An 18,787-nucleotide genomic window follows, 5' to 3' on the forward strand; every position below is an offset into this window, starting at 1 on the left:
CAAAGTGTCACCATTAACCAGTAGAATGTAGAGACATTGTGACTGTGTGCTCTAAATAGGGGAACATTGTATACTAAAGAAGTAGGTTGGAGCAGTGGATTTTGTTACAGAAGAAAGAGATTCACACCTACAGTTGTAATGCTGATATTGTTGGTGTGCCTATTGATCGTATGGTTGGTGTTTCTTCCCCTAACTGATTGCAAGGCACTTCCCTTTACTTGCAACATGAGAGATGCCCTCCAGATCCCACATGAGTATTATCAGCAAGGTGACCTCATCATTGGCAGTATATTTTCACAATTCTTCTCCTTTTTTGACACTATATCCTTCAAGCAACACCCCAATTTAAAGTTTATTGAAGATGTCCTGTAAGGAAATTATCATTTTACTCCCAGAAATGTTCATGGTCACACTCTAACAATCACAGGTAGATAACAGAAAGACAGTGTTCTATCTAGGTTTGGTCATACTCAGATAAGAATCACTGGAATCAATGCATTTGAGAAACTTTAGTACATTAATTCCAGTGGGTCTACTGTGAATATAGGCAGTTGTTTAGGAGTCTGCCATTTCGCTATAGATTTCTAAATATCCACCCGACCTCCTTATCAGCAATACTCTGTTATATATCATATACTCTTCTCCTTTTTGTTTTTGCTTCCAGGGATATTTCAAGAATATATGAAATGGCACAAAATTATTATTAGTTCTTTCCATTTCTGGATTTCCCACAACTCTTTATTTCCTGATTTATTTCATTGCCTTCTCTACATTCTGATTTTAAAATATGAACACGGAGGCAGAACTGATTGAAGGATGCTTTGACACAATTCCACCTTCACAAAAGGTTGACAAGCTCTGTCTTGCAGGGCATTGAACTACATAACCCTCTGAGTCCCTTCCGTCTCTACAATTCTATGAGTCTAACTGTGCTCCTTTTATCAGCCAGAAAAAGCATCTTGCAATACTAAAAAATAATTTAAAACAATTAACTCACCACAATATTTTTGCTTACATTTTTCATGTTTTTGAAGCTGTGTGTGTAGATTGATTCTAAAGCTTTATACTCTACTGATGTGCATGCCAGAAAGCAGATGCCTGCGGAAGAACAATGTGAACATGGCAAGCAGTTCATGATATCTGGAACATTATTGTGATGTGATGTGGCCTATGCTTTCTTTACAGTGTAGTGACAAAATATTACCAGCATGTCCTAGCATTGGTGTTTGCAGTGAAGGAGATTAATGAGGATCCCAAGATCTTACCAAATGTTACATTAGGATTACACATCTATGACAGCTACTTCAATGAAAAGATGACCTACCAGACTACACTGAACCTTCTTTTCAAATTGAAAGAAATGGTACCCAACTACAAGTGTGATACAAAGAAGAATATAATAGCTGTCATTGGGGGACTTGACTCTGACACCTCCCTTTGCATGGCTACCATCTTAAGCCCCTATAAGATTCCTCAGGTATGTTTGTGAGGCATGGAGAAGCTTGTCAAGGAACACTGAGTGTGTGTGAGAGAGAATGTATTTATTGTTGTATATCTTGCCTGCTAAGACGGTTCTTTGAATTTAAGGCCATTAAACTTGTTCCATTGCTCTTTTTGTGTTAAACTGTAAGAGAAAGGGGCAGACACAAAGTAGGCTATATTAGAAATTTCTATCTCACCGACAGAGTCTCTCCTGAATCACTATTTAGAACTTAGAACAAAAAAAATCCTTCCAGTAGCACTTTAAAGACCAACTAAGTTAGTTCTTGGTATGAGCTTTCGTGTGCATGCACACTTCTTCAGATACACCACATGCAGCACATGTAGAAGGCATTGAAGCATCACTCCTGGTGATTGTAAATTGCCCACAACTCACTTCTAGAAAGCAACACAAAATCCTGGTAGATATTGGTAGTTAGAATCACATTCTCCCATACCCTTTTGGGGAGGTGACCACATGGTGTATCTGAAGAAGTGTGCATGCACACGAAAGCTCATACCAAGAACTAACTTAGTTGGTCTTTAAGGTGCTACTGGAAGGATTTTTTTTGTTTTGACTATGGCAGACCAACACGGCTACCTATCTGTAACTAGAACTTAGAAGTTAACAATCAGCATGATTTTCTCACTATGTAAGCTGCAGGAAAAATGCCGAAAGCACAGGTGCCTCTTTTACATCACCTTCATAAACCTAATGAAGGCCTTTGGCCTTGGCAGCCAAAAGGGACTCTGCACACTGCTCAACAAGATAGGCTTCCCATGTAAGCTTCACAAGAAGATTGTGTCCTTCCATCACCAGCAATTTCTTAATCGATTCTGAACTGAACAAGCATAGTGGCAAGTCAGCCTCGACTCACCTCCCCAAAAGGGTATGGGAGAATGTGATTCTAACTACCAATATCAAGATGAAGGTCTACCAGGATTGTGTGTTGTTTTATAGAAGTGAGTTGTGGGCAATTTACAACTACCAGGAGCAATGCTTCAATGTCTTCTACATGTGCTGCATCAGGGACACTTTGGGCATCACATGGCAGGACAGAGTCTCAAACAAACCAACCAATGAAAACAGCTCTCCCAAACCTTGCAGAAGGAGTTGTTGTAAAGGTTTGACATGTTCTCAAGCCCTATCTGGGTAGGAACAGGCTTACTGTTCTAACTGATTTTAATACTGTATTTTCACAATGTTGTAATTTACCCGGGACCTTACAGTGAAGAGAGGATAAGAATACCAATCAGTGAATGATTGTCCTGTGTGCCTACCCACAAGGAGTCACAAATCCTATATGTTTTTCACAGTGGTGTATTGACTTAGCTCAAGAAAGGCCTTCTCATCATTTCTGCTTTTCACATCCTAGAATTCGGACAGAGACATTTCTGCCTTTACAAAATACTTTGGGGACTGCTTGAAGGATGAGTTAGAGTGTCATGTCCAGTGTTTGCCCTAGAACTATGGAATGGAATGGAACCAATCATTTTCAGGATCCTCAGCACTGCAAGATGCAGAGTCTGCTATTAATAGTCATAATATTTTAGAATACCATGAAGCAATGTAGACAAATCAGTTTCAAAACCCTTAAAAATGAGAGAAATTGATGTGGGAGAGAAAAACAATAATATTTATCCAGAAAGCACCCTCTCAGAAAGCACACTACACTTCTAATCTGTTTTCAGCAATATGTTTTTCTTTTCTTTTCTTGTAGGTCTCTTATTTCTTATTTGGTCCTTCTCAGAGTATGAAAACCCAGTTCCCTTTCATCTACCGTGTGGTTCCCAATGAGGAGTATCAGTACCATTTGATTATCCAATTACTTCTGCATTTCCAGTGGACATGGGTTGGGATTGTTACATCGGACAATGATAAAGGAGAGAATTTTGTGCAGACCTTGGTTCCAAAGCTTTCCCAGAATGGCCTTTGTTTGGCTTTCACCGACATAATGCCATCTCCAACAGACTTTTCCAACTTGCTTAATGAGTACCATACATCAGGGGATATAGCCGGCTTTGTTAAAGATCACAAAGCAAAAGCAGTTATTGTATTTGCAGAAACTGCAGCTATATTTCGTTTTATATTCTTGCTGTATCAAATACAAACAGTAAATATGGTAGAGACATCTTTAGGAAGAGTATGGATCTTGACAGCTGAGTGGGACTTCCCAGCACTACAGTTTAACAGAAACTGGAGTATAGAAGTCTTTCAAGGAGCCTTGTCTTTTGCTGTTCACACCAATCAGATAGAGAAATTCCAACATTTCCTTCAGCCTTTAAATCCTTACTCACTCAGTGGAGACAGTTTTATCAAGGACTTTTGGCAGCAGGCTTTTGACTGCTTACTTCCAGATTCCCAGGAGTCTGAAGAGAGATATAGAACTTGCACCGGTCAGGAAAAGCTGGAGAGCCTTCCAGGACCATTTTTTCAAATGAGCATGACTCCCCAAAGCTACAGTATATACAACGCTGCCTACGTGTTAGCCCATGCTTTACATGCAATGTATGTATTAAATCTCAAGCACAAAGCAGTGGCAGCACTTCCAAACTCACAACCATGGCAGGTAATTTTTAATTAAGCAAAGCATTTTGACAATCATGAGAAAATGTGTAATACATGGCTGGCCTGAAGCAGACAACTCTGGTGGTTGAATCCTATGGGGCCGCAGTTCTGCGAGCTCCACACCCACTTTTACCACTGCTGCAAGACCCCAGTAAGTGAGGCTTTGTTGGGCAATGGAGTTGGGTGCCACATGCTTGTTTTGCGTCAGATGGCAAAATGAGATGGGCTGACCCTGGCTAATATATATTTATTTCATCCAAAACACCATTACCTTGTGGCTTAGAGGGGGAAGTAGATTGCTGGGTTTCAATCTCTTCCATAGCAATACATTTATTTGAATTTTATATACTGCCCCTCAGTGTGCTTCTCAGAATAAAACACAAGATAAAAAACAGAAGTAAATAAATAATACAAAAATAATGAAACAATAACCGCAGCCCTTCCCACAAATATATTTAAAAGGCTTTGGAGTATCCATCAGCCCAATGCCTAGTTGAATGGGAACGTTTTCGCCTGGCGTCTATATATATATATATAGAGAGAGAGAGAGAGAGAAGTCATTAGATGAACCTCCCTGGGAAGAGCATTTCACAAATAGGAAGCCACTACAGAAAAGGCCCATTTTCATGTTGTCTCCCTCCGGAGCTCTCGTGGTGGAGAAGGCACATGAATAAGTGCCTCATATTATGAATGCATGTCCCAGGGTGGTTTATATGGGGAGAGGCAGTCCTCGAGGTAGTACAGTCCTGAGCCATTTAAGTCTTTATAAGTCAGCACTTTGACTTGGGCCTAGAAGACAAGTGGCAGCCAGCGAAGTCAGGTCAGGATTGGTGTCATATGCTCAAAGCGTCTTGTCCCTGTGAGCAAGCTGGTTGCTGAATTCTGCACCAGCGGAAGCTTCCACACCACCTTCAGAGGCAGCCCTATATTTAATGTGTTGCAGTAATCTAGCCTAGAGGTTACCAGAGCATAGACAACAGAAGTTAGGCTGGGCCACAAGCTGAAGCTGATGGAAGGCACTCTGCACCACCGAGGCCACATGAGCCTCAAGTGACAGCAGAGGATACAGAAATACCTCCAAGCTATGTACCTGATTCTTCAGAAGGAATGTAACCCCATCAAGAGCAGGCAGCCTCCCAGCCAGCTGCCTTTATGTTTAAATACTGTGTTAACCACAGCACCAAACACCTAGCTTTAATTTCCCAGTTTTTCCCCAGATAGATATGTGGTTGGAATGGCTAAGTGTCAGAATTCCTTGTTGTGAAGCTTATCCCTACAGAAAGCAGGGTTAAGTTGCTACCTATCTGCTACCTATCAGTTAAGTTGCTACCTATCAGCTTTGAGCATGTTGGATTTGTTGTGTGACTGAGTTCCTTGTGGGGAACTCAAACATACAGCCAATCTCTGCAGAAAGCAGGTTCAACATCACAGCTGATCAGCTGATAGACAATAACTGTAAACCTCAACTGATCAGCAGTGTTTTAAAGTACCACACGAGGCTCTTTGGAAGCCCTGAATGGTGCTTTGTGGTCCTAACAATCAATACCTGCTGTCAGTGTGATGTCAGCTGATTGACAGGTGTTCATTCCCAGCAACCTGCTAAAATTGGCCCACAATTGACAAAGGAGATAAGGATGAGGCTTTCTAATCAGATTCAGTTTCCTTCCTGCTCCAAGCTTACCTGATACCAGGGTGGGATGGTGGGGGAAGAAAGAGCAGATGGCAGAGTGGGGTTTCTCACTGGCAGGTCAAGCTTATAGTTAGACAGAACAATCTTGCCCAGGAAAGTATGTCCCCTTTCTGTTCCTTCCACCCCAAAATCAATGTAAGAGGTGCCTAGCACAAAGGTTGTGGATAAATTTATGTGCTGTTCAAATTACATCTATTTTTGTTAAAAGGAAAATAAATTTTATGTAGTTTTTTTTTATTTCCAAGAAGTGAATGGAGGACAGAAAAATGAGGCAGCTGCCCCCATTTCCTGATACAGATAGGTAGCCGTCTTGGTCTGCCATAGTAAAAAAAATAAATAAAAAAAAATCCTTCCAGTAGCACCTTAAAGACCAACTAAGTTAATTCTAGGTATGAGCTATCCCATTTCCTGAGTTAATGGAGAAGCCTCCAAATAAGTTCAGACTGAATCAAACTACATTGCAAAGCACTGATTCACGTCTCAACTAAATCTTCTCATTGGCACATACTTTTGATTGTAACTATTGTTAAATTGTCTTGTATTAGAAAAGTGGACTACAGGTATGACCAAAATAAGCAAAAAAAATTGAATGATGTTGTAAAAATATTTTTATGGTTGTCTTTTATTTTTTTAAAAAATGATTTTACCTCTTCAAATTTAGCTTCATCATTTCTTGAGGAGCATCTCTTTTAATAACAGCATTGGGGATCAGATGTCTCTGAATGAAAAAGGTGAATTAGAAAGTGGATTTGATATTATAAACTGGATTACTTTCCCAAATCAATCTTTCATGAAGGTGAAAGTAGGGAGGATGGGTCCATGGGGTGGCAGACAGTTCACCATTAACGAAGAGATCATCACATGGCACAAAGTGTTTAACCAGGTATGGTCTGACATTTGGTTTCCGGTACAAAATATCAGTGAATATTCTAGTATGAATCCTCAATGTATTTATTTATTTGCCAGATTTATATCCAATCATCTAGGTCTTTAAGGTGGTTTACAAATGTATTTGAAAATACTCACTTATAGGAAATTTTCACTTTAAAATATATGGAAACACTCATTCACAGTTCTTTCACCTGAAAGATTTCTAAATAAGTAATTTTAACAATTTAAAGTAGATCTCTGTGGAGAGTACAGAGCACCTGTCGTCAACTCAGCATAGGAAATGTTGTGAACTATTGGTATGTAATAAAGTAATATTTTGCAAACTGTTATGTCCTTTATTCAAACACTGTGTTGAAGCCTAGTGGAGTAATGTAGGACATGGAATCAATGAAGTTTGGGCTTGTTCCTCTTAGAGAACATGCTTGCCATATGAGGTTAGTGGGCCAAACTGAGTATGATGTTAATGGTTAGAATGCAATTAATGCACATATTCTTTAAAATGTAAATAGAGAACATACATGTCCTGAAGAGCAATGGGGCAGGAGGTTCAGCACAAAGTGAGGGTCATTATCAGTCCAGAGCACCACTCCTAGTTTGATCTGGCTGTTTCTGATTAATTTGCAATGTCAAAAAAAGCCCAAGGAACACATTTAAACGCATTTTCTCTTAAAATGAAAAAAAAAGGAAAATGTATTTCTTTAAGCTATTCATTTATAACACATATTTTAGTCTTTAGGGATTTTTAATGATGTTAACTGCATTGAAATATTTATTAAGCTAGAAATAACTAGAAGGGGAATATATAGAATAGTTCGTGTTTCATTTGTCCCTTGTCATATAAGTCACCAGCCTTCTATAAGGCCTCAATGGAGCAAGCATTAGGACAGTGAAACTTTGTGTAATGTGCATTGTAGGAGAGCACATCTCTTGACCCAGAAATGATGAACTTATTTTGCATCGAACCTGTATCCTCTCTTATGCCATTACTTTCAATGTGATTGATCCATAGAGATAAGAATATACAACAGGTGTGCACCAGTCACAAGATTCATCTAGTATCTGTATTTTGCAGATACAGCCTCTTCACCATGGAAAAAAGTTATTGCTTCACTGAATCCCATAGGGGAAGGGGTGGTGGTCAAAAGAGGTCATTGATCCTCATGAAAGAGTTGGGTGGTGAAAATGTCATGGCCCAGTAAAAACCCTGCTATTCCAAGAATCATTGATGTGGGTGGGCTTCTTCCTACCCCAAGGAGTTTTGGGAATACAGCTACTTTTTGCTGGATAGATCTCTCTATGAGGAAGAGCCATAGCTTATCGGTAGATCATCTGTTTTGTACGCAGGTAGAAGACAAGACTGAACTAGATGGATCAATGTATCTATCAGTAAATGGCAGATTCCTATGACTCTTTCCTATGTTCCCCCTGCAAAGAGATAATGATGGTGGTGAAAACAAATGCAAAATACAGTATATCCATGTGAAAAGCAATGCAGCCCTTGCTTTAGAAATGTGGCAATTTTTATGCAACCTAGTACCAGAGTGACTCAGACCATTAGAGCGTTCATGATCCAGCTCAATACACCCTCAATTTGGGCATGAGAAAAACTCAGACCATTCCTATTTACCTTGTAATCTAGGTAGCACACAACCAGTTGATGCACACCCTCAGTATACTAGCCCTTTCCTTCATTGCATTTCTGAATAGACACCACCTTCTTCTGTGTGTAATAACGTGTGTCATCCAGGGTTTGTGAGAAAAAAGAAGGAGGGGGAGCCATTCTGTTGCTACGATTGTGACCCATGTGCAGAAGGGAAGATTTCTAATCCAAAAGGCAAGTGTCAACCATGTTATCACATGAACATGATTCCCCCTTCACCACCAGTGGCTCAGTTAAGTTTGTGTGGATTTATTTTTTAGTCATTTTTATTGAGTTTTTTTCTCGTATAACAATATCTGCAATCATTGCATTACATTCAAGTTTCACTTTCCCCCTTTCCCTACTGACATCCCTCAACTTCCGTCCCTGGTTTATTACCTCTCATATTACAATCTGCTGTTTGTGTGGATTTAGATGATAAAGCTTGCAGTGTTAAACCCTATATTTAGATATGAGAATTTTGTAGGCATATGTACATGTAGAAGTCTCTTTCTGCATGATTGTGAACATTGCTTTTCCAGTATTCTGTATAGTTCAGACATCTACCCATGTGCTAGTTTCATTGACTGAGTTGTGATCATGCCTTTTCCTCTACATATATGGGCAATTGTGCTAATTTCATTGAATTGATTTGTGATTGTATGTTTTGTCCCCAGAGATGGACAAATGTATAAAATGCCCAGAAGATCAGTATCCAAATGAAGACCAAGATGGATGTATCCCCAAGATGTCACACTTTCTGTCCTATGATGAAAATTTGAGCATCACTTTAGCTTTCATGGCATTTTCATTTTCTGTGATCACTGCTTTGGTGCTTAAAATATTCATTAAATACAAGGAAACTCCCCTTGTTAAAGCCAACAATCGTGGTCTCACGTACACTCTGCTCATCGCCCTTTTGCTTTGCTTCCTCTGCTCCATGCTGTTCTTTGGAAGGCCACAGGAAGTAACCTGCCTCCTAAGGCAAACAGCTTTTGGCATCATCTTCACTGTGGCTGTTTCTGCTGTGTTGGCAAAAACCATCACAGTGGCTTTAGCATTTATCGCCACAAAACCAGGATCCAGGATAAGGAACTGGGTGGGGAAAAGACTGGCAGCTTCTATTGTTTTCTCCTGTTCCTTCATTCAAGGAGCTCTTTGTACTGTGTGGCTCTGTACTGCTCCCCCATTCCCACATTTGGACATGGACTCTTTGGCTAAAGAAATTGTGGTTGAATGTAATGAAGGGTCTGTCCCTATGTTTTATTCTGTTCTTGGGTACCTGGGATTTCTGGCTCTTGTCAGCTTTGCTGTGGCTTTTCTTGCTAGGGACTTGCCCAGCACTTTCAATGAAGCCAAGTTCATCACTTTCAGCATGTTGGTGTTTTGCAGTGTGTGGGTCTCCTTTGTGCCAACTTACCTGAGCACAAAGGGAAAATACATGGTGGCTGTGGAGATCTTCTCCATTTTAGCCTCTAGTGCTGGATTATTGGGCTGTATCTTTTTTCCTAAATGCTATATAATTGTCATGAAGCCTGAACTGAACAGCAAGAAGTACTTAGGAAGGAGAATGAAGTAGAAGTTAGTAGCTTGGGTCATATATTTCTTCTGAGATACTCATGTGAGTTCTTTACTGGTTTGGAATTCTAAGCTGAAATCTTTCCTTCATTGAGCTTTAAAAACAGATGATCAGTGCTCAAGGATTTAGGAATTCATTTACAGATGTTGTTTGGTCTCCACTTTTGGAGTGTAGAAATAAATAGACGCTCTCCAGAGGTACAGCTATCTTACATCAGCCCATAGGACACCACAACTTTCTTTTTCTTTTGGAATGGATTTTTGTTTGTTTCCTCCCTGACTAGACAAAGGTAATGGCCAGTTCAGCCTTGGGCCAACCTGGATCTGACATTAAATAATATGAATGCTGCGGAAAATTATAGGCATTATTTTCACTTATGAAATGTCAATATTTATATGTTTAAATTAGGGTTGGTGGAATATTCTTATTGTTAATATCAGCTGAATTGGTTTTGGTCATTTTCTATTGATGATCAGCAGGTTTCAAAATAACCTTTTTTTGTTAGGAGAGTTATGGAGGATCTTAATATAACACATTTTAATGAACTAACTGTCCTTATAGAATAGTAATGAAGTTGGGGTATATTAATTAATCCCACAGGCACTAAAACAAATAATTCAGTGTTTTGAATGAATGCAGAACATATTTGAGGTTGTAGAAAATAATGTTGGAGCCTCACCACTTTCGAGGGAGCTAGGAGACCAAATATAGTGGTACCTCGGATTAAGAACTTCATTTGTTCTGGAGGTCTGTTCTTAACCTGAAACTGTTCTTAACCTGAGGTACCACTTTAGCTAATGGGGCCTCCCACTGCGGCTGCACTGCCACACAATTTCTGTTTTCATCCTGAAGCAAAGTTCTTAACCCGAGGTACTTTTTATGGGTTTGTGGCGTCTGTAACCTGAAACGTCTGTAACCCGAGATACCACTGTATCATCAAAATGAACTAAAATAGCCTGATAATACATTAATGTTTGACTCTATTAAGGAAATCTGAAGTGGGCCATGTGTGTTTGTCCTCATTCTTCCTTCATGCCTATAAAGGTGACATGGAATGGATTTAGAAATATTTTTTAAAGTTATTGATTTTAAATAGTTTCCATTTTCCTTCCCCTGTTTGCATACACATTATAAGAAATAAATTTGATGAGAGTCAATGTAATTTAAATGAAATTTAAATGAATAAATTTAAATGAAAAAGTATTAAACCCCTGATGAAATCTGTGAATGTCAGCTGTTAGTGGATTTGATATCCCGCTTTATCACTACCCAAAGGAGTCTCAAAGCGGCTAACATTCTCCTTTCCCTTCCTCCCCCACAACAAACACTCTGTGAGGTGAGTGGGGCTGAGAGACTTCAAAGAAGTGTGACTAGCCCAAGGTCACCTAGCAGCTGCATGTGGAGGAGAGGGAAGGGGAACCCGGTTCACCAGATTACGAGACTACCGCACTTAAGCACTATACCACACTGGGTCATGTTACGATGTCAATCACATGTTTTGTGACAGAAGCATTCCTGACATTTACTGGAATATCGTCCCTTTAGTTAGTGACTATAACTCATCATACCCAGAAATTACATAATTTTACAAAGAAGCAGAGCTACAAATAATGAACTGATTTTCACACTTTTTTGCATATATTATGTCATCATTTAACAGAATTTGAATAAAATATATCGCATTGTCTTATATGAATATAAGAATATTTAAAGGCATAGTTCTGACTTCAGGAGGGGAGATGGAGTGAGATGGTACATAAAGGAGAAAGAAACCAGAACAAAGGAGGGAGGGAACTGAAGCAGAATAAATCCCCACCAGCATTCAACCCATGGAATTGAATGAACTTTTAAACTAGTCATACAAATAATTGAAAACAACAGCAATTTATTGCTTATACCCCACCATCTAACTGGATTGCCTCAGCCACTCTGGGTGGCTTCCAACATAATAAAAACACAACAAAATGAATATATTGGCAGTATGTCTGCACATCATATAGTGTATCCATTTTTGTACATTATTGTCTTCCTAATCAATTCATGGTTCTTAAATGGGTTATTATGGGAGAAGGCTCCTATCTCACCTTGGGAGAAAATGAGGTTGGTGTTTTATCAATCTATGTGACAGTAAGTTATACAGAAGTCAGACTAGAACACCCTATTCTGAGATTTGCAGCTGTCTGGAATAAAAAGCTGAGAGGTGAAGAATTAAAGTCGATGCTGTATGCTATTGGGAGACCTGATATTGTGTTATAACCTTATCCTATCTGATTAAGGTAGGCAAATAGATAAATTACACAGCTTCACAGATGAAAGCTATGAGCTAATGGCACCATAAACCTAGGTTATGGGCACAACAGAATGTCTAGGCACACTTTTTTATAAGAAGAATACAAAGCTGAAAATGAATGAACTGCAGCTAAAATATTATGTTCATTTTTCCCATGATCTAGTCCTTCCCCTAATATTCTTAAGAGGGTCTCTTCTCCAGCCTTCAGAGAGTAGCTGGAAGTGGGAAGGCAGAAAAAGGTTCCCCTTTCCTCCCACTCTGCAGTTTTAATCTGAAATCTTAGGCACAGTACTACATACAGAGATCAGAAACTGCTCAATCTAATGAAATTCCCTCTAGCAAAATACACCTAGAACAATGGGAATTTCAAACACTGACCATAAACACCTAGCTGAATGAAAGAATGAATGAATGAAAGCTTGTTCTCTTATTATGGCAATGGCGGGCACTTGAGAGATGCCAAAACGGAGTTCTCGCAAGTTGCAGCTGAAAAAAAGACATGAATATCTCTTTTGTGGTGCTGAATTCTGGCCTTGTGCAGGGTGCCATTTTATGAAAGATTACATAAGTCTGCCCTGGGGTACAGTTTGTTCATCCCCTCCATCAATATTCCATCAAAACATTCCTGTTTCCTCTATCCTGTTGACCCTGCCTGCTCAGTTTACAAATGAATTACTCATACACATTTAAGTTCCTACACTGCAGGCTTCTCATTTTGCTGGTGCAGAATCTCTGTCTGTAGAGAAAAAGAAGAGAGAACTGAAGAAAGCAGCCACTGAACATATGATATTTATTGTCCAAAGGCCTTATCAATCTCTTCTAGCTGAATGAATACTTGGGAAGGCACGACAATGGAGAAGGCAGATCAGAAAGGTTACTATATTAAGATCAAGGGTACTAAGGGGTCACGAGTTCAATCCATGATGTTTGGGAAAGCAAGTGCTTAATCAATTGTCTTCCTAAATATTGCACCAATTTTCTTCACTGCATCTTTTAGCACATCCTTGACTACTTTATTTCTAAAGCTATAGATAATTGGATTAAGTAAAGGAGTAACCACAGTGTTAAGAACAGTGGCTACCTTATTAAAATCCATAGAAGAGTTTCCAGCTGGCCTGACATAGATGAATATGGAGCTGCCATAATAGAGAGAGGCCACAGTGATATGAGAACTGCAGGTGCTGAAGGCTTTCTTCCTACCTTGGGCTGAGGGCATCCTGATGACAGTAACAATGATGCAGAGGTAGGAGATGGCTGTCACAGAGACGGAGCTCAGGAGTGTGAAACAAGATGAGGCAAATTCAATATTTTCAACCAGGGTGGTGTCTGCACAGAGTAACAGTGTCAACGGGGCTGTGTCACAGAAGAAATGATCGATGACATTGGGGCCACAGTAAGGTAGTCCCGACTTGAAGATGATACCAAGAGCTACACAAATGAAGCCTCCAAACCAACAGAAGAGCATCATCAGCATGCAGACCTGGCTACTCATTATGGCCGTGTAGCGCAGTGGGTTACAGATGGCTAAGTAACGATCCACAGACATGGCCCCAAGCAGGAGAACTTCTGTGGTCCCACAAAGGAAGTACAGTGTTATCTGGATAGCACATCCAAAAAAGGAGATGGTTTTTTTCTTTGTGATGAGGAGGCTTAGCATCTTAGGTGTGACTGTGGTGGTGATGATAATCTCCAGCCAGGAGAGTTTGCTCAGAAAATAGTACATGGGCGTGTGAAGGCGGCAGTCAAGGCGGATTATGAGGATGACCAGAGCATTGCCAATTAATGATAATGTATACATGACCAGGAAGATGCAGAACAGTGGAAGCTGCATCCCCTGAAGACTAGAGAAGCCAAGCAATACAAACTCTGTCACAACTGTTCCCGAGATATTTTCTTTTCCATTCAGGATCATTGTGCCATGGAACTGTAACCAGAACCCCCCCATAAAAGTGTGATGTCACTAAGGATTGTGCATATGAGGCTGGACACAATAAAAAGAGTGAAAGAACAAGAATGATATAAGAAATCTGGGCCAAACATTTCTGATAAAATAGTTTTGGTAAGATTCTTCTTTCAGAAAACAGAACATTGAATCTTACTTCAATGCACACAATCACCAACTAACTAAAGACTTGGTGCAACAAATAAATTGCATACAAAATCCATACAATTTATATCCAAACTATTTTGTTTTAATTTTGGTTCCTCTGTTTTGTTTTTGCTGGATTGGGGTTGATTAAATTTGTTGGAGTTGGTGTTTATTTTAATTCAGATATAGCTGTAAACTGGTTGTTGTTGTTGTTTTCTATTGATTTATTGGATTATTTATAGTCTGTATATTTTGTCTTTTAAAGACAGAAGTGTCTGGGGAAACCCAGTCAGATGGGTGGGACATTATTATTATTATTATTATTATTATTATTATTATTACAGAATTTTTATGTGAATGTCATGACAGATATGGAAGATTATTCTCAGTTCCCTCTTCCCCCTCAAAAGCCATGCAATAAACTTCAAGGAACCCAACATTTGTGGCTACTATCATCATGCCCATCAATCATTTGCCATAAATTTTTGTCTAATGCACAAATCAAAGTAAATATGAGGATTCGTATAGAAATTTGAAATAAGAACAAAAGATCAATGAAATGCATTTTAGCATTGGTTATGAACAACCCCATAGCCAGCTAACCCACAGACTGCTTTTACAGTGGCTGAGTTGAAGTCAGGGAGATCCAACAGACATGGAATCCTTGGATCAAACATGCTATAAACCAGATATGGGGAATATTTGGTCCTCCAAATATTGCTGAACTACAACTCCCAGCAGCCCCAGCATGCATGGTCAATGGCCAGTAATGATCCAAGTTGTATTTCAGTAACATCTGGAGAGTGAAAGGTTCCCCAAACCTGCTTTAAACACATTTATCCCCCAAAGAAAGATCTTACTAAAATATTGTTGATCATGGAAACCATTGCTCACTCCCCATATTTTTTCCTTTCATTCATTGTTGCTAATTGCATCCAAAACAGAGAAGAGGCAGGGAATTAGCCTCATGTTCTAAATGAATTCTAAAATGGATGACAATATGAAACCATCAATACTTACAGCACAACAGTGACACAAGGCATTGGAGTGGGGCAACAGCTGAAGGCAAAAAAATATGTTCCAGATTTTCTAGATGAGAAACTCAAAAGCTGATCAAATCAAAAACAGTTTAGTTTATCTTTGTTGTTTAGCAGCTCTCGCCATGTCCCTTTCTGTATGGCTCCAACTTCAAAACCATAAACCGAAAGCTATTAAACTATGTTGAGGTATCTCATCATCACCATTTGCCTTTCAAGTCATAGTCTGACAAACAAAATCCTAGATTCAGGTAGGTAGCCGTGTTGGTCTGACGCAGTCGAAATACAGGATGAGTCCTTTAAAAGAGGCCCTGTGAATACAGAGTACACATGTTCCACAGGTCCTCTTTTAAAAGAGGATTAAAAATTAAGAAAATAATATAAATAAATAAAATAAAATAAAATCCTGATTTAACTAGTGAAAATTACAAAATTATATGCAGCAAAAAAAAGGAAATATCCATATACACCCTGAACTGTTAATTAATTGCCGACTGGAGCAGCTTTTAAACACAACATACCGGTACTTGATTACAGTAGCCTATTTCAGGCTCTTTGTGGATCATTAAAGCGAGGACAATCACATGGGGATTCCTATCACAACCCTTGAGATTCAGCTGTGTGAAACCTTGATGTCTGATCTCACTGCCATGACCAGAGATAGACTGGGCTCCCCAGATCCTCCAGGTGCCAGGGTTTTCCATTCACCATCACAGAGGCAAAAGTCGAAAGAACATGTGGGCTACTCACAACCCTGGTGGGTCTTCCTTGTAGCTGCCCTGAAGGTTACCCACAGCTGCTGAATCCTCCACCATTGCAAAATTTTGCATTGTGATTGCAGGGGGGACAACACACACAGAAAGTGCCATCTTGCTCATTCATATCACACTAGCCCCGATATGCCCCAAAGTTGCAGAGGGAAGCATAATTTACATGAACAGGAGGGAGTGCAGGTAAGGGGATATCAACATGTTGCCCCTGCCTATGTAAATTACACTCTTGCTAGCCATGTGTGTGTGTCTGTGTTTGTGCGCGCATGCTTGTAAATGCCCCCCTCAGTCCAGGCACCAGCCACCCCCATTGGCAGGTAGGTGCTTACTATTGACCCACCATCACATGAGGCAAAAACCTCAGAGCAGATAACATTTTCCCTTTCCTGGAGAAGGCATTGGGAGGGCCTGTGCCCTTCTGCTCCCCTTCCAATCATTAGTTCCTATGGCAACCAAGCAACCAAGTCACTCTGTAGTTATGCAAAGAGATGCTTAACATATTTTTCTTCACAAATAAAGTGGAAACACGTGTGACCATTGTAGTAGTCCCTTTTTTCTGTATTTACCACATTATGTGGTTCTTACTAGTGTATAAAATGGGGGTGCAGAGGTGCAATTGTTTGTAAATGATGGGATTTATGAGCACTTTTTCTTATATAGAAAAACAGTGTTCAGAGTCAGAATATTCTGAAAAAATCATAGAATCACAGAATTGTAGATTCGGAAGGGACCCTGAGGGTCATCTAGTCCAATCACTTGCAATGCATCCATGTTTGATGGCCATCAAACCTCTGCTTAAAACCTCCCAATGAGGAAATGGAATCCATTCCACGGTCTGCAATGGCAAGTTTGAAGGTCAGTTAAGTGCCTTGACTAGTGATACAATTTATTTTTTCAAGTCCATCAGGTGTTTATACAGGAGAACATTAATTATGTCCAGGAGGAAAACACTGTTGTCATGAATGCAAGGAGTAGGTGCACCTTATACAAAAATCCTGAAGCAAAATGGGTTAAAAATATGTTTTAAGGTGCAAGAAATTCAAATCCGCTATTATTTCAGTGATTGCACATTTTGCTTGGCAAACTTATGTTTGATGATGAAACACATAAACTGCTTTTAGAAAACCAAAGAATTTTATTTTACCTTCTGAAAATGTCAGCTAATGCTGAATAATAATAATAATAAAACTGCAAGTACTTGACAATCTTTTTAATGAATTCTATTTTTTATTAATTTTACTAATTTTACTAATTTTATATTTTACTCAACAAGCAAAACTAAATTATATCAATTTAATAAAAATACCATTTGAATTCCCAAGTCATGTTACAACCTTTTAGCACCCCTAATTTTTGGATTATGAAAGTTGAAAAATTCAGCATACACGACTGCTGCATCATGTCCCTTTAAACCCCTTGAAGACAATTACTCCAATTGTCTTTACCTACATTTCTCAAAAGAACTTGCAGTCAAGAGGGTTGTGAAAAATCTTAATGAATGTATAAAGAAAAGCATTTTAATGAAAAGGAGCAACAGAATTGAAATGAAGTTGAAGTAAGTTAATTATTCTCATGGGGGGTGGGAGCAAATAATTTGGAATGAATACAGAATGCAGAAACTATTAGAGATTCTAGACAATAACATTGAAATTTCAAGGTTCCCAAGAGTGTTAGGAGACCATATGTCTCTGATTTAAACTAAAACAAACTGATAATATGCTGGTTATTTCTAGTTATTCTGTAACATTTATTAAACTTTTTATCAACATCACTATAAAATTTTATATTCAGGATGTTATTGTTGGTAGATATACATAGGTATGCAAGAACCTGCTGCTTTTAGATATTAACCGAGTAGATTTTAAATTATAGGCCCAACAATTATATAATTGGAATAATCCAGCTTCCAATTGTTTCTATTACATTTGTTCCTTGATATTTGAAATCTAGAACTTTAATTATTGGATGGGGGTAGGAAATCTGTAGTGGATGGCATGAGTTTGTACCCATTCTCCTTTCCTTCACAGAGAGCTGTTGTTAATGACCAGCAATGAAGAAGGTTCACAGCCCCCCCCCCCCCCCGTTGTGGGAAATGTCCAGATTTGATCAATGTTGGTGTCAACATTTACATGCAAATTTTGTCAATTTCTATGAATGTCAAATAAAGTATTTAAATGCTCATATATATTACTATAAACATTTTAAAGCAAACTAGTATGAGTAACATTCACCAAATTTTGGATAGTAATTGTTAACATGTCAGAAACCTAGTGAATATTGACATTTAACAATAATTCTCTGTGTTAAACCTCACAGCCATTGAATTCCTGTGGGAATGCCTGCCTGATTTACATCATTTACCAGATTACTGTTGCCTGGATGCAATGTCTATTGCAAGCCTTCGGACATGAGTATTTCTTATATTTATTGGGAAACCAAGTGTATTCATTAAGATATTTCACTCCATCTCCTGAACTTATAGGAATTGAAAAGAAACTGTGAAGAAATGAACTATTTCAACATTTTTACATGGTTTGTGGCTTTATTTAAGACCATTAAATAATGTTTCGGTACTCTGGATATTAAAAAATGCAGAAGAAAGCAATTACTGAAGTATGACAATGTCCACAAAAATGATAACTCAATCATAAATATTGGGCTTTCTGATGAGGTGTTATTGATCACAGTTGGGACTAAAACTCCAATCTTCTCATTTTGCAAGAGCTAGGTCTCTGTCCGATGGTGCTAGTGACC

General features: G+C 38.9%; 1 protein-coding gene across 1 annotated transcript; it reads left to right on the forward strand.

The window, feature by feature from the left end:
• Positions 1–225: 225 nt before the first annotated feature.
• Positions 226–9,847, forward strand: LOC310830804 (vomeronasal type-2 receptor 26-like; the record flags this gene model as incomplete). The annotated part of the gene is made up of 7 exons (XM_083710642.1): positions 226–368; positions 1,186–1,477; positions 3,201–4,049; positions 6,284–6,298; positions 6,400–6,621; positions 8,337–8,463; positions 8,946–9,847. The coding sequence occupies 7 exons, from the start codon at positions 226–228 to the stop codon at positions 9,845–9,847; spliced, it is 2,550 nt and encodes an 849-aa protein (XP_083566768.1).
• Positions 9,848–18,787: the final 8,940 nt, after the last annotated feature.

Source organism: Podarcis gaigeae (assembly GCF_964106915.1).
Source record: "Podarcis gaigeae genome assembly, chromosome: 13".
In the NCBI taxonomy this organism is placed as follows: domain Eukaryota; kingdom Metazoa; phylum Chordata; class Lepidosauria; order Squamata; family Lacertidae; genus Podarcis; species Podarcis gaigeae.